This window comes from Sturnus vulgaris, chromosome 10 (assembly GCF_052056855.1).
Source record: "Sturnus vulgaris isolate bStuVul1 chromosome 10, bStuVul1.hap1, whole genome shotgun sequence".
In the NCBI taxonomy this organism is placed as follows: Eukaryota; Metazoa; Chordata; class Aves; order Passeriformes; family Sturnidae; genus Sturnus; species Sturnus vulgaris.
In genome coordinates, this window is record NC_142252.1 from 4,078,755 (window position 1) to 4,105,710 (window position 26,956).

Genomic DNA, 26,956 nt, shown 5'->3' on the forward strand with positions numbered 1-26,956 from the left:
GTCCTGTCCCTGAGGTCACACAGGCTCATGCAGGGCTGCACCTGTGCAGTGGATTATCACCAAAGCTGGCTATTCCACCAGCTCCTTGGGCAACCTGTGCCCCATTGGGGCCCCCTCCCAGCTGCAGAGTGAGACTGAGGAAGACAGAGATACCCTGTTGCCAGACTGCACATAAGGAACAAACTCCAGCAAAAAACTGCAGTGCAGTGTGCTCCAGTGCACAACTATACCTTTAGTGGGGGTTTCCTGGAAACATTGATGTGCCTGCAGCTGTTATCCTTGCACACACAGTAGCTGGCTCTGTCTCTGGGGTGTCTGTTATAAATACATGAGGAAGATCAAGAAGAATGCAGAAAAAAGCAGCTGGAACCAATCATTTTCCCCTAATAACACAGTTACACCAGCCTCATTTGTTTTGTTACTTTATTGAAAGTGGCAGATCCCTTTCAATGTTTTTGAAAACTAAACCCATTGTTGCTTTGAATACTGGACAAAGGGTGTGAGGATTGTTTCCTTTAAAAAGTTTCCTCGTTCCACTGCAGAGCATGCGAGTAACGACACAGGTACCTTATCAACACGGTTTGCTACTGCTCTGAACAGCAACTTTAAAAGCAGCAGGAGCCCTTGTGCTGGCCTGCAGCCTCTGCCTTCCCCCTCTCCAAGCATCCTGTCTATACATGAACTTCTCCTCCTGAGGGAAAAGTGGCTTTGTTCTGTTCTTCCTAACTGCAAGCTCTGAGCTGGCTCTCACCACAGAACACTGCTCTGCATCAGAGAGCCAACAGCAGCACCTCTTCTCTACTACTGTACAAGTTCATAGTGTTGCTGAGCCTGTATTTATCCAGCAGGACAAATAAAGGATAGTCACAAGGTCAAGTGAACACCATACACCAGGAGCAGGGAACGTATGGTCCCCCTGAGCTACTTGCAGCCCAGCACTTAAAATCTGCAGGTCTGAAGCTAAGTACCAAAAAATCAAGCCTTGTTTCTAACCAAGTGGCCTGTCATTAAAAAAATGCTGAACAGCTCCAGCCTTTGTTCTCAGTGGCTCTGGGGTGAGCCATACCATCCACATACAAACACCCAGACAGAGCTGGGTAACTGAGTTCTTGCTGACTTCATGGGAATCTCTTTTCAGTTAGAGAGCAGCTCTCTAAGCAACCAGCTATCAGGGGTTATTTTCCTAAGTCTATTTTTCTAGACCTTTAAAATGTAGCTTTAAAATCTGTGTGCTTACCTGAATTAAAGATTTACTTTATAAACTGGTATGATACAGAAAGCAAAGCTCCTGGGGATGGCTCTGCTGGAATACCTTAAGCAGGCAACACAGCAGTAGATGCTTCACTTTCTCTGCTACCAAACACCACCCCAGCTTGTTAACTGGAGCACAGCCCTGGCTGCAGGAGGAGCCAGAAAGGGAAGGCTGAGAAGGAGAAGGAGGCCAGGCCTGGAGCAGCTTTGGGTAATCTCCAGCCCTACCACACTGCTGTGAGCCATCCAGTTTATGTCTTTCTGTAGAGCACAGGTTCTTGCATCAAAAACTGCTATGTAGTGTCCCTCTGCCATGAGAACCAAAGCTCTGCTGATGTCTGCAGCTGTTGTGTTCCCCCCACTCCCCTTTTTAACCCTTCTGCCCCATGTGGGGCTGCACAGCTCAGACCAGCACTGCCCAGCCTGCCTGTGGAGCTGCTGCAGCTGCCAGGAATGCCAAGGACAGGAACTCCACAAGCTCCCACAGCAAACAAATCCACTTTGCCTTCTGCTCCCTGGAGACCCAAGGCAAGTTCTGCTGTTGCCTGAAGTACATGAACTAAAGCTTAATACAAAATGATGTCCCAGAGCCAAAAAAAGAACAATCAGCAAATCCATCCTCCTATAAAATGACAGGCTGGGAAAGAGCAACAGTGTCTCAGCTCAGCTCCTGCAGCACTGGAAAGCCTTGCTACTTGTGTGTGAAGGGCTTGAAGAGATCCTCCACAACAACTGAAGAGCTGGTCTCACTCTCCCAGAGGCCCTAAATGCCTGGAGAGCTTCTCAATATCCCTGCATTCACACATGACTGCTCACAAACACTTCTTTAGGAAGGGCAGGAGACTAAACCCATCAGACTTGCCTGTGAAACATGTATCAATGGAAGAGAATCTCCCTTTTTCCAGCAGCCAGGTATTTACCAGAAACAAGCTGTGAATCAAACCAAGCCAAAATGGACACATCCATTGTAGGAAAACAATTAAAAACTGCATTGATTACATTGTAAAAACAATTAGACCACCCATCTCGGGTTCTGCAAAAGGTCTAAATTGTACTTGCATTGCAAACCCCACCCTGGGTTATCATGGAAACACGGCTAACATGAAGGCTCTGAAATGTCCTGGGGTCCATCACAATGTCACATCCAACGGCAGATGGTGGTCTGGATTAGAGATGTAGTTCTTATGAAGCTGGAAAAAAATCCTTCCCCCCTGACAAACAACAGCAGGGAATGTGAGTGTCAGCGGGCAGAGGTCAGGTGGTTCCGACTGTGTGAAAACCTGCAAGGAAGAATTACCAAGGGACAGCCTGTCAGTACTGGATGCTCTCACCTGAAATGGTGCCCACAGCAGCTCTGTGGGGAAAGGAAGGGGTCAGGCTGGGTGGATCTGTCCCCACTCCCATTGCCACTGCCAGTTTTTTGCTACATAAAGTCCTGACAGACAAAATCAGCACTTTTAACAAAAAGCCAAAGTGACACTTCTTCAGGCTTTCAGGATTCAGTTTTAACCTAATGAGAACTTTTCAGCATTAGTGTTTTATGATAAGAAAGCAACCAGATTTTTGAGGTTTTGCAAGCCCCCCCCCCAAAAATAGCTTGTGCTTCTGCCTTGTCCAGCAGTGTCATTTCTGACAGAAGTGAATGATGCTGAAACAAGCAGCTGTCTGCAGTCAGCACACACATCTGTGTGCAGCTCCTGCTCAGTCACAGACCCAGGTTTTACAGGTATCATTTCTGTGACCTCCATGGGTCAGCCAGAAGAGTGAGTGTTCTCTCCCTGGTGTTAGGTGATTATTAGTCCCATGGTATATTTACTTGGAAGCTCCAGCCATGTAGAAACATCCCTCTAATTAGGATGGCCATTATATTTGCTCCTTAATATCTACAGCTCTTCTTTGCTTGGCAGCAGAATGTAGAGGACAACCAGGGGGTCAGGCCCTGGTTACTGGAAAGGCAGGTCCTGCCTGAGCAATCTGATCTCCTGTGACCAGGTGACCCAGAGAGTGGATGAGGGGAAGGCTCTGCATGCTGTTCACTATCTCAGACAGCAGCCCATGGCTTGGACAGGTACACACTTGGCTGGCTGTAAAACTGTCTGGGTTGGCTGAATCCAGAGAGTGGTGGGGAATGAAGTTACATCCAGCTGGGAGTGATCACTGTTAGGGTTCCCCAGGGTTCAGTGTTGGGACTAGTCCAGTTTAATGTCTCTATCCATGATCTGGACAAGGAGATTGAGGGCCCCCTTAAGTGCATTCACAGATGACACCAAGTTGGGTGGGCATGAAGGCTCTGCAGAGGGATCTGGACAGGCTGGGCCAAGACTAATGGTGTCAGGTTCAACCAGGCCAAGTGCCAGGTCCTGCACTGCAAGTCACAACAATCCCCTGCAGAGCTACAGGTTTGGGGCAAAGCAGCTGGAAAGCTGCCTGGTAGGAAAAGACTTTGGGATGCTTCTCAACAGCAGCTGAACATGAGCTGGCATGTTCACCTTGAGTGCTGTGTCCAGTTCTGGCCCTCACAAGGACATTGAGGGGCTGGAGTGTGTCCAGGGAAGGGAACAGAGCTGGGGAAGGGGCTGGAGCACCAGGAGAGGCTGAGGGAGCTGGGAAAGGGGCTCAGCCTGGAGAAAAGGAGGCTCAGGGGGAACCTTCTGGCTCTGCACAACTCCCTGACAGGAGGGGACAGCTGGGGAGGATCAGACTCTGCTCCCAGGGAACAGGACAAAAGGGCTGCACCAGTGGAGGTTGAGGCTGGGAATCAGGAAGAATTTCTTCACAGAAGGTGTCATGTGGAATGTGCTGTCCAGGACGTGGTGGAGTCACCAGCCCTTGAGATGTTCAAGAAACAGCTGGATGTGAAACTCAGTGCTCTGGTCTAGTTGACACAGTAGGATCAGTAAAAGGCTGGATTCAATCTTAGACATCTTTTCCAGCCTTAATGATTCTGTTCTATTCAATAGGTATTTGAGTTACAAGGCACAAACTTCAACCCACCAGAAAGAAATGCTTAGAAAGCCCAAGGTCAAGGGTGCAAACTCTAGTCAAGACTGTGTAGTTTGGGCTGTGTTTATAGGGGCAGCCAGAGCACAGAACAGCTTCTTTTGGTATGGCAGAATACTTCCAGCCTGCTAACCAGGAGCCAAATGTTAAGTTTCTCTCTTGGTAAGGAAAGGGGGAGATTTAGGATAGCCTGCTGTGAAAGGGAGAAAAGCCAAATAAAGTCTGATAAATCTGTGACCAGGTTAGCTGTGTTGGTATCTGCAACACATGGATGTGACTGGACTTGGTACCAGCAGTGGAGCCAGGTTTGACCCAGCAAAGAACTAAATTCTACCAGCCTACATTCCTTTACTGGTTTAATAACTAATTCTTGTCAGGAAAAGTACACTTTTGTGTATACCTAAAGGTGGGCAAGCAGTGACTATCTGCAAGTAGTGCCTTCAAGCACATTCCTTGCAGTGAAATAGGTATTAATTAACAGAGACTTTCTATCCAGAAGTGATCCCAATAAGATTTTGCATAGTCCTTGCTGCCTGGGTAATGGGACCAGCAGGACATCCCATGTATACAGATAATGTGCAAAATGAAGGTGAACAACAGCATCTTTCTGTGCCCTACAACATAATCTACACTACAGAAACCTGTCCAGTGTGAGGAAAGGCTTCTGAGGCAAAAGAACTGTTTCCATTAAATGAAAGCAGTTAGAAGAAGTGCCATGGGAACTGTTAAGGTAGCTGTCATCAGTATTCACTTTTGTCTGTCTGAGTGCTCAGCACTGACCTTTGCACAGCCCTGGAGCACCAGAGCTGTGTGGTTCAGTGCTGGCTCCACCCCAGCTCACACACAGGACACTCACTCACCTTTGGACCCTCTCCACCATGTGTGCTATCAGTTTGTCAGAGATGCCTGGGCAGGACTCCTCGGCCAAGCTGAAGGCGTTCTCCAGCTCCTCCATGGCTCCCACATTGCCTCCAGTCTGCTTGTGCTTATCTTTGAGCTGCAATCCAGAAACAGGCCATTAGGGCCTCATTTTGTAGCAGAAAGCACTGGTCAAGAAGTGCAGCATTGACATTAAGGCCCTTTTCCTCTTATTATGACTCCACCAGGGTGTAGGAGGGCACCCACATTCCACTTAAATGAACCAAAAAGAGCTCATTTGTAGGTCAGGAAGGTAGAATGTCTGGGGTTCAAATTTGCCTCCAGGTACTAATGGCAATTGAAGCCCTTACCCAATAGGATGTATTCTTAAACTTAATGTTATAAGAAATGGACCAACAGCCCTGAAAAGTTGTAAGTAGTAACAGCATAAAGACCTCCAGGTGTATCTGAAGCAGTACTATCATCTTTGCTGCTAATGACAGCCCAGCACCCAGACACACACACAGGCTCCCAGGCAGGCTGGGCAGAATATATCCAAAGCCAGGAGTTAGTCACCACCACTTTTAATAACCACAAAAAAGTCTTGAGTTGCTTCTAGTGACTGGGAAGCCAAGGCAGACAACTGCCACACCAAGATCCTGAGCCCCTTGGCCTCCAACACTCCTCTCTAAGAGAGCTTTACCCAGGGGGGCAGGGGAAGAAAGTCCCACACCAAGATCTCCAGACACAGCAGCTGCCTCAGCTCACATCCCTCATGGTCAGTGCACTCTGACTAGGGTTCTACTTGCACATGTTTCCAGTTGTTAACTTGAAATAGCTTACAGCTCTATTGAGAAGGAATGCCTGACAGGCCACAGTGCTGAGCCTGAAGGAGTCAGTTGTTGAATCCTACATTTCCACCCCAGCAGCAGTTCCCCACCTTCTTCCCACAAACTGCTGATATGACAGCCCCTTCCCCAGAGCACCATCACACAAGGAGCTGAACAACAATCAAGCATCTTGTTGAACAAGCAACATCTGGTCCAGTTCAATTAAGCTCTCATTAGGCTCTGCTGATTAAAGGGCTTTACATAAGCCTCACAGTTCTTTGCCTCAATTCTAGGATCAGCATTTCCTGTTGTTGGAGCTCACCTTTCCTCAGAAAGCAGAACAATGTGAATGCTAATCCCCAGCTGCAGTCATTCCTGTGCACCAAGTGCCCTGCTGGGAACAAACAGTTCCCAGCCAAAAAGGGCCATGCCTCCTCCAGTGGGCACCTGTTCCCTACCACAGAGCTGTGGGAACAACCCACACACCTCTGCTCAGTCACAAGTGGCAGGGGCATGGAGGGCAACTCAGTTACACATCAAGGATACAGATTTCTTAGGCCAAAAATAGTTGGGATGCTAAAGTCAAGGATTTGATGTGTACCAACCAAAGATTGTCTGCCTCAGAATAAGCACAGGGTCTGTCCTGGAGGTAAGGTGTGGTGTCAGTTTATCATCATCATCAGCCTTTGATGCCAGGCCCCTGACCTTCAGCCTGTGACAGGAGCAGTGTGTGCTGGGCTCTCTCTTCCCACTGCAGAAGAGCTCTCTGCAGGTTTGCAGGAGTTAAAGCACTGCACTGAGCTCAACCTTACCAGGCCCAAAAATCACCCTGCTCCACAGTGTTTCCAGATTTGCAGTTGTCCACACCTGTTAGTGACTCCTCATGAGACATTTTCAATATTAACACCCAGTAACACACATGCAGGGAAGGTAGATGAAAGATTACAAATAACATCTCGGCTAGATTTCCATTCACAAAGCTCAGCTTTAGGAAAAGAGGGGATCAAGCCTAGCTGGTTTAAGATGCAATCATACAATGGTGAGGAGGATAAAGTTTTCAGTTCTAGTTTCCTACCAATAGCAAAGAATAACACATACAACCAGCAGATTTCACCTGGAGAAGTCTTCTTCCAAGTCCCCTCTACTGCACACAAAAGGCATTTCAGAGACTGCCCAGAACCCTTCCTGCCTCCAATTTCAGTGAGATCTGCAGAGCCAGCAAAAGACTAATCAAAGAAAGGGGGATCAACAAACTGGGGCAAGAGAGTCGAACTAGAAGAAATGAAATGTCTGAGAAGCCACTTCCTGCCTGGAACTGGTGCAGCAAGGTGAGTGAGGAAAAGCACAAAATGCATTTACAGTCACAGGCCTGAGCACTCTGCTCAGGAGGCTCCTAAAGCTGAACAGCGACCCAGACATCAGTGACTGTGCTGCACATACAAACTGCATCACAAACCAATGTGGCTTTAATGTGGTTTCATCTCATAGCTCCAAGCCTACAAGATCCAGGTCACTGGCCTCATGCTCTGACCTCAGCTCTGTGGAGCATAGAAGAGGCCAGTTAGATAAACTCCCAATTTCCAAAGTGGAGCAGTCTCAAGAACCTGCTTTTCAGAATGACCTCTGGTTCCTGCCATGCAGAAAACCTCTTTCCACATAGCAGTAGACCTGAGAAAAGAGTTAAGTCTGGAGACTCTCTCTGTAAAAAGCACAGCTCTCTGCTGGGCCATGCCATCAGGATCCAGAAGAGTAACTCCTCAGGACCAGAGAAAGGGTGTCATCTCAAGAACAGAACCCTGACATGCAGCATCTCATTGATTTCTTCCAAAGCATAATCTCCTTTCCTGCCCTTCTGCTGGAAAGAACAACCAGAGCTCATAGCCAGCAGCCCCCTTATGATTATCCTCCTCTTTCCTGACAACATCACCCAGCTGGAAAGGTGAGCTGTCACATCTCTGCTGATACAGGCACCATCCTATCATTAATGGCAGTTCTTACTTCAACTCCACACCCCCATCCAGACCACAGGGCAGGGGAACTGGGAACTGGGTAGGTTTTCTAAACATTTTCTCTGCCTGGCTTCCAGAAGCCAGGTGTCAGAGAACTCCTTGGTCTTGGTGTGCTACCAATAGCAACCTGTGCAGATCAAGAAATGGCCTGCTCTAATTCACCCAATAAATTCCTGCTCTAACCCACCTACCTTCCCCTCAGTAACTCTGCTGTGGACATGCACAATGACAGGCCAGCTCTGCTCTAACAGGAGCTGCACTTCAGCCATGGACATCAGAGTCTGGAGCTACCCAGGCATCAACAAGCCTAAGATGCAGGTAAGAGACAGATACTTCTCTATCAGAACACAGACTACCAGAAGGGTAATGCTTTTCTTCCAAACAGAAGCGTTTCCAGGAGGACACACCAAGGATGCACTCCCTTTCCCCACATATGGTCTAGCTCTCTGAACTGGTACAGATGTTTCAGAGTCCCTTAACCCTACCAGACACTTCACCACACCTCTCTTCTCCAAATCCTTCCCATTTACTTATCTGTGTCAGGTATCTCTTCATCTCCAACCAGCAGAGACACCAAGAAGGTTCTACTCACCTCCCCAAAAACTGGGTGAACAAGTGTGGAGAGACACTGTGACCGTGGCTGCCTCTTGATGGGCTCAGTAGGCTGGAAAACAACACAAAAAGAAGTTACAAGTACAGGCAAAAGCTTCCAGGGCACATGAAGCACGAAGTATTTGATGAATTCACTCCATGACAATCCCATCACCAGATCTTGAGAAAGCCACAAGTCACAGTACCCTGATGATGTGGAAGAAGCAAGTCTGGAGCACCAGCCCTTGGTGCCAGACTGAACTAAATTTTAGACAGAAGACGAGTGTCTGGTGGCTTCCCCAAGACACCCAGAACTTCATGTTAGTTCAGTCCACTTCAGAAAGACCAGACAGCACACAGACCTTCTGGGAACCATGAAGAGCCATTCCTTTGTGCAGCTTGCTCAAGGAATTGGGGCGAATGGTTGGTGGGAATGTCCAAATTGGACCCTGGTCTCCATCCTCTGCATCTCCATCACTGCAAATGAAAAGGGGAAAGTCAAGACAAAGCCTCAGCTCCATTCATTGGGGATTTGCCCATACTTTCTCAGAATCACAAGTTCTCCCCACCTGACTGCCATACTGCTGCAGGCCTTCAGGCTTTTCCCTTCCCCATAAGAAATTCTGAAGAGAAAACACTTTAGTCTCTACAGCATATATACAGCATCAAAGAGATCAGAGCTAAGTACTACATCACGTTTCCAAATCACTACATCCACCTCTCTGATCCAGCCAGCTTGAAGAAGTTTCTAGTGCTAGTTGAATTTAGGAGAATTTCAAATTTCAAGACAACCCAAGCTCACAATGTGAGGGGCCAGACTTAGATGTTATAAGCCAATCTCCCTGAATCCTTGGTCTGCCACTACAGGTGAAGAGCAGCTCTGTGACACCATTCTGGCAAATGAAATGTCTTCCCCACCCAAGGCCCATAATTTGACTGTCCTGCATGGCAGTGCACAGATTTACCCCTGAGTACAAATACACACCAACACAGCTCTTGCCATAGTTACTAAAGCCTGGAGCTCTTGTAGTTAATGAAAGGTGCATAAAATACAGGCAACAAGAGCCCTGTTCTACTGGTTAGACACAGACCAAATGTTTCATGTCAGTACTCCGACTCCTTACACTCAGACAAGAGGCTCCAAAGGTTAAGACCAGAACAGAGAACTGAGTCTCAGTGAACAGGAGGTAACAGCCTGGCTCTTCAGGCAGCACTCACTTGCACCCACAAACAAAACCTCAAAGATAAGATCTCAGGTGGGAAAAGGAGCTGAGCTGTTTGCAGTAGCCACCCTGGGGCAAGCAGGGGCAGCAGGGGCACCCTCCATGCAGAATGTACGTACATATCAGAATCACCAGAACTGGAATCTTCTCCATGGCCCTCGGACTTCCAGCGCTTGAATCGATCGATCAGCTCCATTAGGAATGAGGTTTTCTTGGTGTAGCGTGTGATGAACTTGTGCTTTAGCAATTCTTTAGCTGTTGGCCTCTGGAGCAGATAAGGAAAGCATGTCACATCTAATCCTCTCTGCACACTGAACACACGACTCACTGACTTCAGCTGGAATCACACAATATCCTGAGCTGGAAGGGATGCACAAGGATCATCAAATCCAACTGCTGGCCCTGCACAGGACAGCCCTCAACAATGCTACCAATCCCCATCGAAGTGCCTGAGGGTGTTATCCAAATACTCCTTGAACTCTTGGCAGTCTTGGGGCCATGACCACTGCCCTTAAGAGCTTCTTCCAGTGCCTGACCACACTCTGGGGGAAAAGCCTTTTCCTAATATCCAACTTAAACCTCCCCTGACACAGCCTCATGCCATTCCCTTAGGTCTCATTGCTGGTCATCACAGAGAAGAGATCAGCACTCGCCCCTCCAGGTCACCTCCTGTGGAACTCCTGCCAGGCTCACATGTCCATCCTGTGAGCTCAGCAATTCTCTCTCTCTGGGATTCTGGAACCTCCCTGGTGAAGGAAGTTTTGACCTCTGCTGACCTTTACCAGATTCACAGGTGGGCAGCAATACTCACAAATCTAGGATCCTTATTGAGGCAGGCTTCCACAAACTCCTTGAAAGGCTTGCTGTGGTGACCCTCAAGTGTTGGAGGGTTGTTTTTGGGGATCAAGAAGAGAACCCTCATAGGATGCAAGTCAGAATTTGGAGGCTCTCCCTTGGCTAGTTCAATGGCTGTAATCCCAAGGGACCAGATGTCTGCCTGGAAAAGAGAAGAAGAAGAACACAGAACAACAAGGAGCACTTCTACAACATGAAAGCAGAGTTTTAGAACAGCTAATCACGTAAATCAGATGTGGCATTTCATGTCTAATACACAAATTTCTCCAGCAGACCCTGCATCATAACAGAAAATAGTAATTCCTGCAGTAAGCAGCACTTCCAATCCCTGTTTCTGTCCTAGCACCACCTCGTGTATAGTAGCCTCAAGCAGCAATCCTCCTGCTCCCAGCTCACCTTGAAGTCATAAGCAGACTGTTTGATGACCTCTGGTGCCATCCAGAATGGAGTCCCCACAAAGGTGTTTCTCTTGATTTGGGTGTCTGTCAACTGTCCAGCCACCCCAAAGTCAGCCAGTTTCACATCTCCTTGTTCCGAGAGCAGCACGTTGGCAGCTATATGCACAAATAAGCAATTAAATCTGCTGGCCTCTGAATCACCTCCAGCCCACACACAACTGAATACTGAGCACAGCCCTCCTGTGGCATCCTCCTTCACCCCAGTGATAACTCTCAGCCTGCATTTCCAGCCTCAGACCCATTCTAATGCTTTGCACTCCACCGGGTAACATGGAACAAGCTCATGCACTTTGCTGGATCAGAAGGGGAATATTGATTGCTAAGGTAGGAGCAGGGAGTAGATGTGAAGGGCCACACCATCAATTAGATGTGACTCCTGGCCACACAAAGAAGGGAGGGCAACACAGTCTCTAATGCTCTTGACTTTTTTTCCAGAGTAGCATTCAGCACAGGTTAAATAGGAGATCCTTCTAAAGAGTTCAAGTTCCACTCACTCATAAGACTGTAACATTGTGCAGGTTTGGGAATTGGGGTTTTCTGCAGGACTTCTCATTCTGAGACCCTACCTAACAATTTTCAGCATTTCCCCACCACTGGTAGCCAACACCCTTACACATCTTGTAGTGCTAGAAATGTGCAGTCTGACATACACAATGAAATCTTTTCTCCCAATCTCCCTGCATGAGGTTTCTGTGCCTTGCCTGCTCACACCCCCTCCTGCAGTGGGTAGGAGCAGGGAGCATCTGGCACTGACCCAGCTCTCCAGCACTGTCCCTCCATCCTCCTGCAGTACTTGGATGCTCTGGGCTTGCTGGGACACTGCTCTTCAGGAGGCAGATGCCAGTTCTCTGTACACTGCACATGGCCAGTGACTATAAAAAGCCAGCAACAGGATAAGCTGACACAAGCTGCCCTGATTTTCTAGGGCTGTGAACCCTGCATGAGGACAGCTCATGTCTGCTGTGAGCTGCAAGCACAATAACCAGCACACACACCCTTGGGGTCCAGCAGCAAAGCAGATGTCCAGACACAAGTCAGCTAATATCTGAGCATGCCTTTCACTGACTCCTTCACTCCAGCTCCCTGACTGTCCAAACTCCAAGTGCCAGGGGAGAGCTAGAGATCCTTACTGTTACTCTAAACCCTAAAGACATGAAAAGCATGAGTTGTGATACAGTGACAAGCATCAGGTTCAGAAAACAGCAACCCAACACAAAAAGGAGCACTGAGAAAGTCTTTAAAACCTTGCAGATTTTGGTGAATATAATACCTCTGAGTATTATCTTACTAACATCCCTTACAAGAGAGGGAGCTGAGCTGTCCAATCTTACCTTTGATGTCTCTGTGGATCTTCCTCTCTGAATGTAAATAATCCAAACCCTTTAGGATTTCTCTCAGGATAGTAGCTATATAAGTCTCCTCCAGTGGTCCTGGCTTCAGCTGATAAAAGGCAGAAAGATGACTTAAAAGAGGGTGACTGATGCCTTGGATTTTCCAGACTCTCAATTTGTTACTTGGAAACCTTGGCCAAGCAGGTTGTACTCAGTACAAAGCACCTTCTCGCACACCTGATGCATGTGCTACAAGCAGAATGCTGCTGTTTGCACCTGGCAGCATTCAGTGGAAAAACTGGGGGGATTTTCTGCTAGTCTATCAATCTGTTAAAGGCTTCCCAAATAAACAGCAGTTCATCTCTCACTTTGGCCTGGAAATACTTTGGCCAACAGAACATTTTAACACTTTCTCTTGTTCAGGTCTCTCTGCCAGCATGCAAGTACTGAATTTCAGCCTCTGAGACATTAACAGGCTGTGGAGTACTGTATTAAAGCTCTTCTTTCCATCAGTTCTCCTCTAACCAAGTCTTGCCTTCTCAGTGCAATAACTGAGGTTCTGACACTCAGATAACTTCTGCTGATGACAGCCCCCACCACACCTTCCTCCAAGTCACTGTAGGGTCAGCAGTTTTCCCTACATCATTAGTTACCACTCTGAAAAAATGGGTGTTATTGTCCTAAAGAGAAGAGAAAAATGCTGTGACAGAACACAGTGTGGCAGACCTTCGCCTATAGATAAATTCTGTATTTGCATTCTCTCAAAATTTGGGGTGACTTAATCACAGACATGTCTTTACTGAGCTATGCAAGCACTGAGCAATACCATGACTCTGACTAGGTGAAGTACAGATTTGCACTGCTCAAAAACAACTGACTGTGCTCACTTTTCAGTTCACTGGCTCCTTCCATCATACAGAAGCACAGCATGCTGGACAACAGTGCTGGGACAGCTGAGCTCCATGAATACATTCCCTCTGCCCTGGGATAAGCATAACCAACATGTCTGTCCTGCACTGCTTACCCCTCAGGCACAGGGCTGCCAAAATGATGGTATGTGGCAAGTGAGTGTCTGGCTTATGGGTATCTTACAAACCAAGTCTCCAGTCAGTATTTTTCATAGTCCAGAACTTGCCACTTACTCACCAAATCCAGGGCTGAACCTCCTCCCAGGTACTCCATGATTATCCACAGCTTGGTGCCCTGCAAGCAAGAGCACAAATCAAGACCAAAAACAGCAATAAAAGCAGACAGAAAAGTGAAACACTCATGAGGCAGCAAGACAGAAGAGTAGTTCTGTACACAATCCAAGGGATGCTGCACACTGCAGCTCTCAGAGGCTTAATGAAGGAGCCCCAAGCTTCCTCTTTTCTGCTGACACAGCATTACAGAGGTAATGCTGGACCTGCCTCCAGCACTTTTCTAACTTTCAGTCTGCAGTTTTACGTGGGCAAGTGCCCCTACAGGCACCAGACTGCTCAGCCCACAGATAAGCTTATTCCCAGGTTGGAGTCCTTTAACAGCTCTCCAACAGCTCATCCAGCACAAGTCCTTCTCGGCAATGGCAGGGGAGCATTGCAGCCTTTGATCTCCTTAACGGGGCTGCCAGCTTGAAGGGTACAATTGGCAAGACACTCTAACTCCTCAGAGAAGAGATTCCATACTGAGGTTCACAGGGTCCCAACAGAAGATAAGCAGCAGGTCCATGAAACTACAGCAGAAGGCTGAGAAAATGCATTATGGCTTTTTGAAAAATAAGGGAGGAATATTCAGGACCCAAAGAGCTCAGGAACTGTTTACTGTAGTCCCACTGTTACATTCATCTCCAGCAGCCAGCATGCACAGGACACTTCTGATCAACACTACTTCCATTAGGGATTCCTAAACCTGTTCTCAATGGAAGCAGTATTGGTACTCTGCCATAGACTTAGTTCATATTCTTTTCACCATTTCTGATGAAGTAGTTTCAACCTCCACTTTTCTTCAGAGGCGTAAATCCCTCAGTGGTACTGCCTTAAGACTGTGCTATTCTGGAACAGTATTCCATCAACACCCTTTCCAGAATTGTCAGACCAAGGGAAATTCAGTCTTCAACAAATAATTTGCTCTCCAGTGAAGTGCCTTGGTCTTGGTATCACAAGACACCTCATTTCCATGTGCTTAGCAAGTGCCTTAAAGCCCAGTCTGCTATTAAGTGCACATCAATGCAGTGAGCAGAGCCACCACTGCTCCTGTCCCACTCACACATCACTTTGTGGTGCCACCATCCACTGCAGCACCCACAGAGGAGCCCTCCCCATTCCCAAACTACTGTCAAGGAATCACCATGGTTTGTCCTACCTTCAAGTAGGAGCCATAGTACCGGGTAATGTAGGGACTATCACACTGGCTGAGCACAGTGATCTCCTGCTGAATGTCCTCAATCTCATCCTCAGCCTCCTCCAGATCAATGATCTTGATGGCCACCACTTCCTTGGTGCGGTTGTCGATCCCTTTATAGACTTCACCAAACGATCCTTTGCCGATGCGCTCCAGCTTGGTGAACAGCTCCTCAGGATCCACTCTGGAGTGCTAAACCAGGAAGCAGAGATGGGAAAATTCCATTAAGTTCCCAGGCTGCAGAGCACCACATATACCCATACAGCTCATCTCCGTATCTGTGCACCTACCACGTTGATAAATTCATCTGAAACTCATGTATCCTAAACAGTATATCCAAGATGGGAACTGAAGAAACCTTTTCCACATGCTTTCCAGCCCTGCAGACCACAGTGGAGGAGGAAAAGGAGGGAAGCCCAGCATGAGAACCTCAGCAAATATTGCTATGGAAAGTGTCAGCTCCATTGGGACAGGGCTGCTCAGCTGCAGGCACCAAGTGATGCCAAAGCAGCTCCATGAGCAAGCATCTGTTCACATTTCAATACATAACAGCAAGTGGTACCAGCACCAGCTCTCTCTTGGAGATCTGGATGAGAAAATGGGCACAAGCAAGAGGCCATAAAGATGTTTCCCTAGTTAGCCTTCCTGCACTGAAAGACTGAAATGATTAGAACGATCTGCACCCTTCCCTATTTATCTTATTAAAGTAATATGAATTCACATTTACTGCCATCCCTGCTGCAGCCTGATTTCCAGGCAGCAGCCGGCCCAGCTCTCCTCAGATGTCTGCAGAAGGAGCCTCACACCTTTTGGGAGGTCAGCAGCAAGGAAGAGGCAGGAGAGCAGAATGGACACTCCATCTACCTGACCTGCTTTCCTGTACCAGCCTCTTCTCTGGCTGGCACACTCAGATGCAAAGGCACATAGCATCTCCTTCATTAGATAAGCACATCAACTAGGCAGTTACAAAGAAATATTTTTTAACAGCAGCTGCAAAGTAATTCTTTATTAAGGTGAGTAAGGGTCAGAAAGGGAATAAATCACAGTCACTCCCTCCTGCTATTTCATTCAGTCCACCTGCACACCAGGAGACCCTTCATGCTAGTAAAATGCTCTTTGTGATTAGTTTTTCCGTCTTTTTTTTTCAGTAGTTTGAAGAAAAAACTCTGGAAAAATATGGCCTGACCACAGCAATTATATTATAGCAGCCAAGCCATTAGAAGGAATTTTCCACACCCAGAACTTCTCAGTCTCACCTCCAACATGTCACTCAGTGAGAGTGCTCTCTCACAAGGGCCTTGAGTTGGCAGATTTTATCAGAGAACATGGAAGCTGCATTTTTCCATCTCACACCAGGTTCTAGCAGCAGGCCCTCACTGAACAGCCCAAGGTGCTGCTTAATGATTAAGCCAGTCTGTCATCACAGGTTGTTTGCCTTCTGTGCATTGCTACAAGCCAGGCCCAGGTGAGCTTTACAGGTAGCCTCACTCAACAGGATTTCCACACAAACTCCAGTCCAAGATACAGAAGGATAACCAAATATCCTTTTGCATCCATAGCAACACCCAAACAGGCTGTACTTTGAACAAATGCACTGGAAACAGACTAGAAGGGATGTCTGGAGATAAAAAGAACTGGAGATACATAGCAGAGACTGGAGAGAGGGAGGTGGGGCAAGAAGATTTGAGCTTGAGCAATGTTAGGGGACAATATGAGAATGACTGCAGGCAGGGAAGACAATCTGACTAGTCCAGGCTCACTACAGACCAGGAGCAGTTTCCACCCCTTGACTGACTTGGAGGAAGGGACAAAAAAGTGCCCCAGACATTACTGTGCACAGTGACCTACTGCACCCAAAAATGGCTACCAACACATCAGCCACTCCCACACATCAGGGAGAAGGGAGAGAAAGAGGATTATCTCCTAGAAGCACCTGCTCAGCTCAGAAAAGAAACACTATCTACATGAATACTGCAGGGAAGCAAACCTTCAAGAAAACATTCCTCCCCTTCCATGTAACTTTTCTATGAGGTAAGAAACAGCAAGGTGCCCTTCAGCTTGGCAGGGCACATCCGAGAATCAGGACTGATTTCTCCAGATTAAGACATCAAAAGTAAGAGCACTGGCTGTGGCAGGCAGCTTTTGGGACAATCACTTTGTGTGGCAGCCTCTGTAATCATGGACAACTTTGTAAACAAGCTTCCAGACTTGGATGTTGCTTTATCCTGTTTTTCATAGAACAAAGAAGTTCAGGTAGGTCCTGTGAAGGAGACAAAGCTTCCTGACAAGAAGACAGAAATTTTGCCCAAGTGACTCAGGAAAACAATGTAACTGATGGGCAGGTGGGACAGGCCCATCCCCATTAGGGTGCAAACATTAGGACACTTTGTAGGTACTGGATTTACCTTCCCAGTACTGACCTGCAAATGCTTTAGAGCTCGCAGGGGCAAGAGTCTGACTCTGTGGAGGGCCTGAGGATGAACATCCCTTGATGCACTGGCCAAAACTGCAGAAACCAGGCCCAGCAACAGAAAGAACCCAGGGAACCAGTCCAGGGCCAAGAGGTACAGAGTCATTCCAGCCACAGTTACAGTCTCTGGACACTGCTGGATGAATTCCTTCCCTTTGTGTAAACAGGGAGGATGAAACAGGCCCATCCCTAAGCCTGCTCAAGAGAACACCTTGTGAACACCACAGAAGAAATTGCCAGGTGGCATTTTCAGCACCTCTGAATTTTCACAACAAACTAAGATGTCCTGTCTGCAGGACATTGTTCAAAAGCCCTTGTCCATTAAAAAAAAATCCAGTTTGAGACACCACACGGTGACCTGTGCTGACAAACAAAAATGTTCAGACTTGTGGGCATAAAAGCCTCAGCACTCATCAGAGAGCAGCACAAAGGCAGTTCCACCAAGAATGGAGAGCTATGGAACTGCACTGCTCTGTCAGGAGAGAGAAGGATGCACTCCATAAGCCTGACTCTCCCCTTCCCCAACACACCTGCACCTACAAAGCACCTTGGTGAGAGGTGTAACAAGCACCATCCCTCTCTCTCCTAAATATGAATTATCTCAGTACCAGTCATCTTGTTAGAGAACCACGCTGGCCAGAAATCCATCTTCTGGAATTGCACTGCTACAAACACACCTGGAAAATTTCATTAGCAGGAAGCAACAGAATCCAGATGAAATGCTTTATATCTGCTTAAATGAGCACAGATAACCCAAAGCAGCTCATTAGGACCTGTAACCTTTGCAACTGCTCACCAGCTTGGGTTCTTCCCATTTTTCTTCCACATTCACAGAACTCATCAGAGCTGAAAAATGGAGCTCGAGGTCAGCAGTGGCTGCTCCTTGTTCTACTACTGCATGTAAAGCCATTAAGGGATGGTCACTACATTTTAACTTTTTGCTTGACTGAATGCCTGTTACACAGCAGTTCAGAAGCAAAAAGCCTCCTGCTGTTCCTCTAAACTGAGAGCAGTCAGTCAGACACCAGAGATGGCTCAGGCAGGCCTGGGCAGGCTTTGGAGGGAGAGCACACCAAGCACCATCTCAGTGGTAAGTGCAGGAAGGGAATAAGTATGAGAGGAGCGATGACAATTTCCTGGTAATGTGCTCCACTTCTGCCCTCTGGGATCCAATCTCACAACACAGGAAAGAAGGATGCTCTGTCCTGACAGGTGTGGGAGTGTTTGCCATCCTGACTGATGATACCATGTTTTAAAACAGACCAACTCACTGCAGCCATCAGCAATTAGGAATTGCAGTGTGTTATGAGACAAGCCTGGCAGTAACACCAACTGCTTCATGGGGAAAGAATGGTTTTGGCAGCTCTGCCACCTCCAGCTGTGGAGACATGATATCCACAGTCTTTGAGAAGATGTGGATAAGTACTAGAGAGGAAGGGTAAGTATCTGCCCTCATTTCAAAGCTACTGCCTGGAAAGATAAGCTGCATATTGGGAACAAAAGCAAACACCATTTGAACCAGCTGAAGATCTTCTCTGTGGGCTGTGTCCAGCTGGATCTTACTCTCAAAATATTCAAGAGCAAGAATCACGCCTGCATTTGTTGCATAAAACACTGAGGGGTGCTTAAACCCTTTTGGAAATGAGAACTCCTTAATCTGGAGCAGGTTGGAATTGGAATCACTGTTCTATATGGGAGAGGTCTATAACAGAAGATTGCCAAGGCCATAATACTTTATGAGGTGAAGCTGACCAGGAACGTGGCAACTTCAAAGGGTTTATGTGGAACTACAGCCACATTTAGTGTTATTTCTGACTGGAACACTTTCCACCCAGCCAAACAAACAAATAAACATAATTTTGCTCTGCCAAAGTGGAAGAAGGAAGTTGGTTTAAATAGAACTCATCTGCTCTTCTCTTTCCCTCACTGCATTCTCTGCTCCCCAACTTCCCACCAAGCATGCCCACTCACCTCTGGGCTACCAACAATCTCTTTGGTGAAACCAGCTTTGTATGGAATCATCTGAAAGCTTCCCTGGCTATACAAAATCTTTGCACAGCTCTCTGCAACTGCCAAAACCTGGGACAGTTTTGAATTTCTGGAGTATAGAAAAGAGAGAAGCTTGTGTTCAACACTTTGAAACACACGTGTTTGTCCAAGACTCCCAGCTCTCTTCACATTCTTTTGCTTCAGGAGGTGAAGCATTAGTTAGCCAAGAAAACCTAAATGGCTTCTCCAAGGTCAGGAAAGGAACAGCAAATCTAGAAAGAGAGCTCAGATCAGAGCTTTAAACATAGTAATTAACACAAATACATCACCTGGCAGACAGAGCTTCAGACCAAGACTGGAGGCCTGCAGTGCTGTATGTTCACAGCACAAGGGAGCCAAGGAAAGAGAGAAGACAAACAGCTGAGGCAGGGAAATGGAAGCACAGAGGCACAGCAGCCTGTACAGTGGCCTAAGGTAACTCTGCCCAGCAGCACCAGAACTGAGAATCAAAGACAAGTCATGCCTCTGACATCCCAATGCCAGTTTTAGTCTCTTGATTTTCACAGTATCTCCCACTGCTCCCTAAATCCCAGTGAAGAAAACTTCAGGCCAGTTCCTACTGCCCTATCAGCAAGCCTCAGTTACACACAGATTACAGGGTTCCACCCGGGATTCCTGGAAAGACTGGAGGAATGGACAATACAGACTGGCTTCCTACTCCAAGACTCTCCAGACAGAGAATCATAGGATGACAGGGTCTGAGAATGCCAAACATTTCCATAATAAATTCAGAGCTGAAACCACTAGAATGCTGATAAGCTTCATGAGTGAATGCTGTGTACAAAAAAAGCTTCAGAGCAACCTCCTCTGCAGCTACAGAACTCAGTTTTCAGCCCTAACCAAACAGTATCCTTCCCTTTCTCTCCCTGTACAGTGACTCAGCCAGGCATTTTATTTATATTTAATTCCATACACACTTTGGGGAAACAGCTGATGTGAAAGACAGCACGCAAACTAAGGTGCATTGCAAATCAATTTTAAATCAGTAAAGGTTCAGAGAAAGCATTAGCTCAAACCACTAAAGCTTTTAGTAATTCTACACCTAGGAGCAGAACAAAGTAACACCCCAAAACTCACAAAACGTAGTTTAAGAAGGCCTATGTTCAGTATTGACATCTGCCAATAATCAAACACACCCCACAACCAAATTCAGAGGGAAGAAGATGCAAGCCAATACTATCAATGTGCTTTAGCTTTTACTCCCAAATCCTGGCATCATCCTTCCAAACTCCTCTTAGGAAAATGTCATCACAACAGCAGCATTTAACCACATCCATGGAGGCCGAGATCTCTTGGAAGAGTTATGACCCAGTATCAAATATCACTGCCTCTTATGCAGAAAGGTTACAAGCATCATTTTTCTGAGACTAATGCCATGAACACTTTAGCAAGGTATGTCTGGCAGAGCCAGCATACACAGTTTTTCCTGTTCCCATTTCTAGACTTCCTCTTCCAAAAATACTCAGAAAGCCAATGACTCCTGTCTCCCTAAAAGGAATGCAGTTAATCCCAGAGAAAGGCTCCATAGTGGGTGAAGAATTCACTTTCTCTATGGCTGGCAACACAACACTATCAGCTCAACACCAGGCACAGAGTGAGACACAGGTCAATCAGCTAACAGGAGTAAGCTGAGACCTGTGCATGAGAGATAAAGAGTGGCAAAAAGTGATTTTCTGCTTATTTGTTCGAAACCCTTGTATCAAGAGCAAACATCATTATGTAAACCCTCGAGGAAGGTTTTAAAACAAATTTTTAATCACCACTTACCTGGCTAGCAAATTCTCTCAGGTGAGCCATGCCGACAGGATGGGGTTTTTTGCAAAACCAGGGAGGATTAGGATGTTGCAGCACAGCAGGAAAGTGATGATTTCTCCACTGGTCAACTGTGACAAGCAAGAATACATAGCTCTCAAGTGAGGTTCCTGGAAGCTGGCTCACTCCCCCGAAGCATTACCTGCATCTTTTTTCTCTCCTTGATCTGAGGTGCTCCTTGAACCTGCCAACACGTTCTAAGTATGCTAGGCCCTCCTTGCACACCGCATTTCTCAATTCTTTACAGAAATGCCTTCCAGATGTGTCAAGGAACCTCACTCCGATGTTATACACTGACCAAGTCCCAGGCTCCATTTTCACTACCATCACCTCAGCATGCTCCCCAGTACTAGAGCTAACCCCATAGCTCTGCCTCACCACCACTGCCAGCATCTTCAGACATTCCTTTTCTCCGGCTGCTCCTCAGCAATCCTCTCACTGAGCGCACTCCTCCGCCCTCACTGTCCCCGGTACAGCCCCTGGCAAAGCTCGCTCAGCACACACCTTCCTCTTCAGGGAGCCCCAAGCCTGCAGCCCCCGGCCGCTCCCTCTCCGGTGCTCCCCACTTCTGTTCCCCTCAGCGGCCCTTCCCTCCACCCCAGCAACAGCTGAGCCCCAGCCCAGCCCGGCCCCCTCGGCCCACCCCTCTCCAAGGCGCCCGACCCCGGCATCGCCCGTCACGGTGCGGCCCCACAGCCGCCCTCCCCTCATGGACACCCCCTCACACCTCAGAGATCTCCTCCCTCCCGCGTTCCCCTCGCCATCATGGGCTACTCAGCGCACCCGCCCCGCCCGGCACCCTCAGAGTCCCTCTGCGGCGCATCGCCGCCCCGCCCGGACCGCGCAGGCCCGCCCGGCCCTGAGCGCCGCCGCACCTACGGGCAGCGCTGCGCCGCCGTCGGGAGCGCCATGCCGGGCCCTGGCGCACGGAGCCGCCGCCGCCCCGGGCTGCCCCGGGACACCAGGCGCGGCCGGGGGGGGGGAACGCCGGGCCGGGCGCAACAACACGGCGCGGCGGTGGGGGAGGCCGCGGAGCGCGGCACGCCGGGAGATGTAGTTTCCACGTCGCGTCACCCGGCAGTGTGATCGAGTTGCTGGACTACGATACCCAGAATGCCGCACGCTCAGCGGAGGGGCGGAGTCGCAGGGCGGGACGGTGGCGCGGGGGTGGCTGGGGCGGGGAGTCCTGAGGCGCAGGGGGCGGGCGCTGCCCGGCCTGGTGGCCCTGCGACTCCGGCGCATTGGCGACGCGTAGGTGGTGGGGCAGGCGCCTTTGTCCTCACGGGGCTTTCCTCTCGCCAGTCCCTACGGAACTGTGCGCAGGGGCTCCCCGGGTGACGCCAGGCAGGCCCGCCCTCAGCGCTTCCCTGCCTGCTGCTTCTCGTGAGGGTGAGGGGCTGGTGACTCCAGGCCCTCCGGGGAGCCGGTGGAGCGGGAGGAGGAGAGGGGATGGACGCTCCCTCATTGCCTCGTTCTGCAAAAGCGCTGCATTTGTGGGGCTGGGATTTCCTTTGCGTGCTGTAATGTCAGTGACTGATTCACGTTTTTCAAAGGAAGAAAAAAAACCAGTAATTTTTCTCAGCCTCTTGCTAGGCAGCCTTAACGCTGGTCCTGCATTTCTTCCCTGCATCGAACAAACCAGGGACAGTTTTCCCTGGCGCTGACACACAACGCCTTTATCACAACCTGCTGCTTCTAATGGTGAGCTGGTGCTGCTCTGAAGCACAGGTGAGCTTCAGCTCAGCAAGAGGAGCAACCCTGGGAACTGTCCCTGCATGAATAGATGGGTCTGTTCTATCCAGCAGCTCCCCCATATTCCTCTTTATTCCCTCCTGCATTGCTTCCTCCATCAGTCTCCCTTCCCTCTGTTTCCCTGCCCCGATCAAATCAACCAGCACTTTGAGGTACTTAAGTGAAAACATCAAATAGATAAAACACAGGTATCAATAACTCCTGCAATGAGATTCTGATTTTGTATTTAAATCGACTGTGCCTCACTGGAAGGTTTTCACAAAGCTCTTACCTGTAGGATCCTTGGGTTGCTGGGGCTTTGAGTTTATACCTGCAGGACCAGCCTTCTAGCCCCACAAAATCAGACCATCTTGTCTCATAAAAAACTGTATTCCAGCACCACATCTTTACTTAGGAGATCTATGAACAGACGGAGAAATCAAAGCTTCATGTGAAATGGGAAAGGAAGGAGAATGAAGTTCTGCTCTGGTTCCGCTGTAGCAAGAACTAAGGAGTAAACTGTTCTCTGTCTGAGTCCCTGTGTATGTTACTAAATGATTATTTGACCCCAATACCTCAGCTCTCCACCTCTAGTCACATGTACAGTCATTAATTTAGCCACTGTTGGCATGAGGCCAAAGGGCAGAAGTCTTACCAAAAAAAGTGCACATTAATTAATGTGCCAGGTCTGAACATACACATGAGAGCAGCAATTTATTTTTTGTTTTGTCAGTTCAGGGTAAGTCTTCCATAAGTGTGATTGTCATGTGGGGTTAGCAGGGCAATGCCTTCTGAAATTGCTAAAGCTGGCTCAGGAGCACAGGAGACAGAGGGTTCAAATGTGGGCTGGTGTTTTTCCTCCTCTGCTTAGCTCCATGGATAGGGCAGGAGAGATTGTGTGTGGGATTTTGGTCTTGCCAGCACCTGGAAGAAACCATTTATGGGTCAGTAGCTGGTCACTTTGCACACTTTGGTTGGGACAAGCTGGGGGTACAGGGCCTGGAGATGATTGCTCTGTTGTCAGGCAGCTGTTCCTGGGCCTGTTTTGTAGGGGAGAGGATTGTAATGTGCTCAGAGGAATGCAGAAACAAATGCTGACCCTGGGGAAGCAGGTGTCCCTGACTTCTCCACTCTTCTAAATGTTTGTATCCATCATCAGCTCCATTTGATTTCCAGAATGTATCAACTGGAGTCAAAGTCTTGCTCCCTGGCTTTCAGTCAGTGCTAGTTCCTAGCAGGCTAGTTACCTCTCCTTTGTTTGGATTTTTTTCCCCCATTTATTTTAACATTAGCAGCTGCAACTACAGAACAATCATACTACAAGTTGTGGATGTGTATAGATAGAATTTTTACTTCAGTACCCTGAAGTTACCTGTGCATTGCACCATCTATCTCCAATGAAAGAAATGCAGTCCCTGCCTCCAGGAGATCTATGTTTGGAAAAAGCCAGCTAAGCAAGTGTAGAAGAGGAGGTATTTCAGCTAGAGGAAAGCACCTGAGCATTAATTACATGTTGGAGTGCCCAAGCCTACAAGACTTCAGCTGCTGAGTGTTCAGGGTTACACCTTTCACCTGGCCCTGGGAAACAGGGCTGTGGGAAAGAGAACTTTGGGCATCTCTTGTATGGGGTTTCTTACTGGTTTTTAGAAGTTATGTCTTCTCTATTGTATGATTTTCAAGAGGATAAGATTACTAATTTTCTTTTCTCCCTTTTCTAGTACTTTCTGTTAAAGCAAAGGGACAAACTTCCTGAATAATAAAAGAAAATTTGGTTCAAAGCTGGTGACATAAAAATGTAGTATTTAAATAAGTCTTCTGCTCAACACCCAGCCCCTAAACCCCATGTCAATTATGAAAACTACTTATAAGTAAACTGTGCTGTAGTCCCCATTCCCATGGCAAGATCTGTGTGCCCATGGAGTCTGCTTTTCTCCTGTCCGTAAAACTAGAGCCTTTATCAGAGATGTGTTAGTCAAAATTGCTTAATATTCTCTCCATAAAAAGGCAATTATTGCAAAATATTGATGTTTTCTGCTGACGTGTGGAATAAACTCTGCTTGAGATAACTCTTACGATTCTCACATAAAAGAGAAATCTTGACCCAGGTATTTACAGCTTCTGCTCAATGAGCTGACACACCTGTGAAGTCCAGAGAAGAGTGTGAATAGTTACAAGAAGTTTTGACTGACATGTTCTTAAATGTCCCACTCAAGTAACTCAGCTTTTGTTTTTTGCTACGGAGTGTTGGTGAATCACCAGAGAACCTGTAGCCCTCTCTCGATGCTCCCTACCCTCTATCTGTGCTTTTGAGAACAAGGAACTTTTCAGCAAGTGTCTTAGAGCTGCCTTCCTACTTGAAGGTAAAATGCTGCAGTTGTATTACTGTATTCCCATCTGTTGCATGCCTGCTTGGGTCAGACAGAAAAGGGGTGAAGGGGTGGGCAGGTATGAAAATGTGTGGTAGGACATAGAATCATGGAATCCTTTAGACTGGAAAAGCCATCTCAGACCACGGAGTCCAGCTGTCCCCCAGCACAAACCCGTGTCCCCAAGTGCCACATCCACACTATCCCTCCACAATGGTGAGCTCACCACTACTCTGGGCAGCTCCTGCCAGAGCCTGACCACTTTCTTGGGGAAGAAATTTTTCCTAAATATCCAATCGAAACCTCCCCTGGCACAACTTGAGGCTGTTTCCTCTTGTCCTGTCCCTTGATCCTTGGGAGCAGAGCCCAATCCCCACCTAGCTCCATCTTCCTGTCAGGCAGTTGTAAAGAGGGAGATCACATTTGAGCTCATTTGCAGGCTGAGCCCCCACCAGCTCCTTCAGCTGCTCCTCACTGGACTTGTGCTCCAGACCCTTCCCCATCTCCACTGCCTCCCCTTTGTACATGTTCCTCTCAGGGAAGGTTAGTCTGGAGCCCCATATACTGATAAAAACAAAGAATGCTGGTCAGTAGACAGTGTCTAGTGCCACTGCAGGTTTGCTCTAGCTATTTATGGCCAAAACAAACCATGAGGAAAGGACCTCAGGAGCTGGTGCTCTACATCCTACCTGCTCCAGATTGTGAAATCTTCGTGGTTGGTTCAAGCACTAATAGATTTTTCTGTATGAATTACTCAAATACCTGGATTTACATTGTTCTGTTCCTCTTGAGAAACTCGTCATGACGCTGCTGTCAGAGAGGCTGTGCAGGTATCCTTGGGAGAGCTGGGCAGAGCAGTGTGGTGTGAAATGTCCTTTCATGGGGCATGGGGCAGCTGGTCTGTGTTTGAGATGAGGACACGAGCCTGGTGCAGAGTTCTGGGGCTGCTCAGCCTGCAGCAGCTCAGGCCTTTCCACCCTGATCCCCGCTTCCCCATGTGATAATTGATAAAAGATTCGTGTTAATCACAAAAGCATTGGGGTTTGTATAAACCAGAATACTAAGTTCTGAAGTGAAGCATGGACACTAGATAAAGGAAATTATATGATAAAATAATTCTGTTTAAAATCACGTTGTTATGTTATATTATGTTGTATTATGTTACATTATAATATGTTATGTTATGTTTTCCAAATAAGTTGTATCAGCTACCAGCTTGCAAAATCGGACTTCCCAAAAAGCCCTTCCTGCCTTTGTCTAATCAATGCTGCCTATCCCAAAAACCAGACTCCCAGAACTTCTCTGGTGGTTATCTACAAGGACCAGATGGCTATTTGTGACTGATTATCACCCAAAGGCTTTGTGAATTTGTGTAAGGATGTTTATTCAACTACCACTGCTTATGACAACAAAAAATCCAAAAATTATTGATTACAGCGAGAACCCACAGTATAAGAAGAGGCTGCAAACCAAGGTTTGGTGGAGCGTGTAGTGGGTGGTGACCCCTCACGTTCCCCAGCGCGCTACTTGCTCTTCCTATATCAAATAAAGCAACCTAAATTTTGCTGAATATCGAGACTTTTGTCTCTCATTTATAACACCCACATTTGCGGCAGATCTGGAGAGCCCTCCTCGCCGTGCTCGGGGGAGCACTGACGGCTTTGGGGCAGATAAAGAGCTTTTGGAAGCCAAGCTGCTTTTCTGTATTTTGGTGCCAGCAGGTGGCAACAGCGCTTTGCAGCC

General features: G+C 47.7%; 1 protein-coding gene across 4 annotated transcripts; it reads right to left on the bottom strand.

The window, feature by feature from the left end:
- Positions 1-409: 409 nt before the first annotated feature.
- STK25 (serine/threonine kinase 25) lies at positions 410-22,123 on the bottom strand. 4 transcript variants are annotated; one of them, XM_014870379.2, is made up of 12 exons: positions 21,992-22,123; positions 21,072-21,187; positions 14,747-14,977; positions 13,553-13,609; positions 12,407-12,515; positions 11,014-11,171; positions 10,574-10,759; positions 9,882-10,027; positions 8,902-9,016; positions 8,541-8,612; positions 5,112-5,248; positions 410-2,531 (listed from the first exon to the last, which is right to left on the bottom strand). In XM_014870379.2, the coding sequence occupies exons 2-12, from the start codon at positions 21,099-21,101 to the stop codon at positions 2,492-2,494; spliced, it is 1,281 nt and encodes a 426-aa protein (XP_014725865.1). In that variant the 5' UTR covers positions 21,102-21,187; positions 21,992-22,123; the 3' UTR covers positions 410-2,491. The 4 variants fall into 4 exon arrangements, with proteins under 4 accessions (XP_014725865.1, XP_014725866.1, XP_088026725.1 ...); XM_014870380.2 differs by having other exon boundaries at positions 21,996-22,121; XM_088170599.1 differs by lacking the exon at positions 21,992-22,123 and adding an exon at positions 21,844-21,952.
- Positions 22,124-26,956: the final 4,833 nt, after the last annotated feature.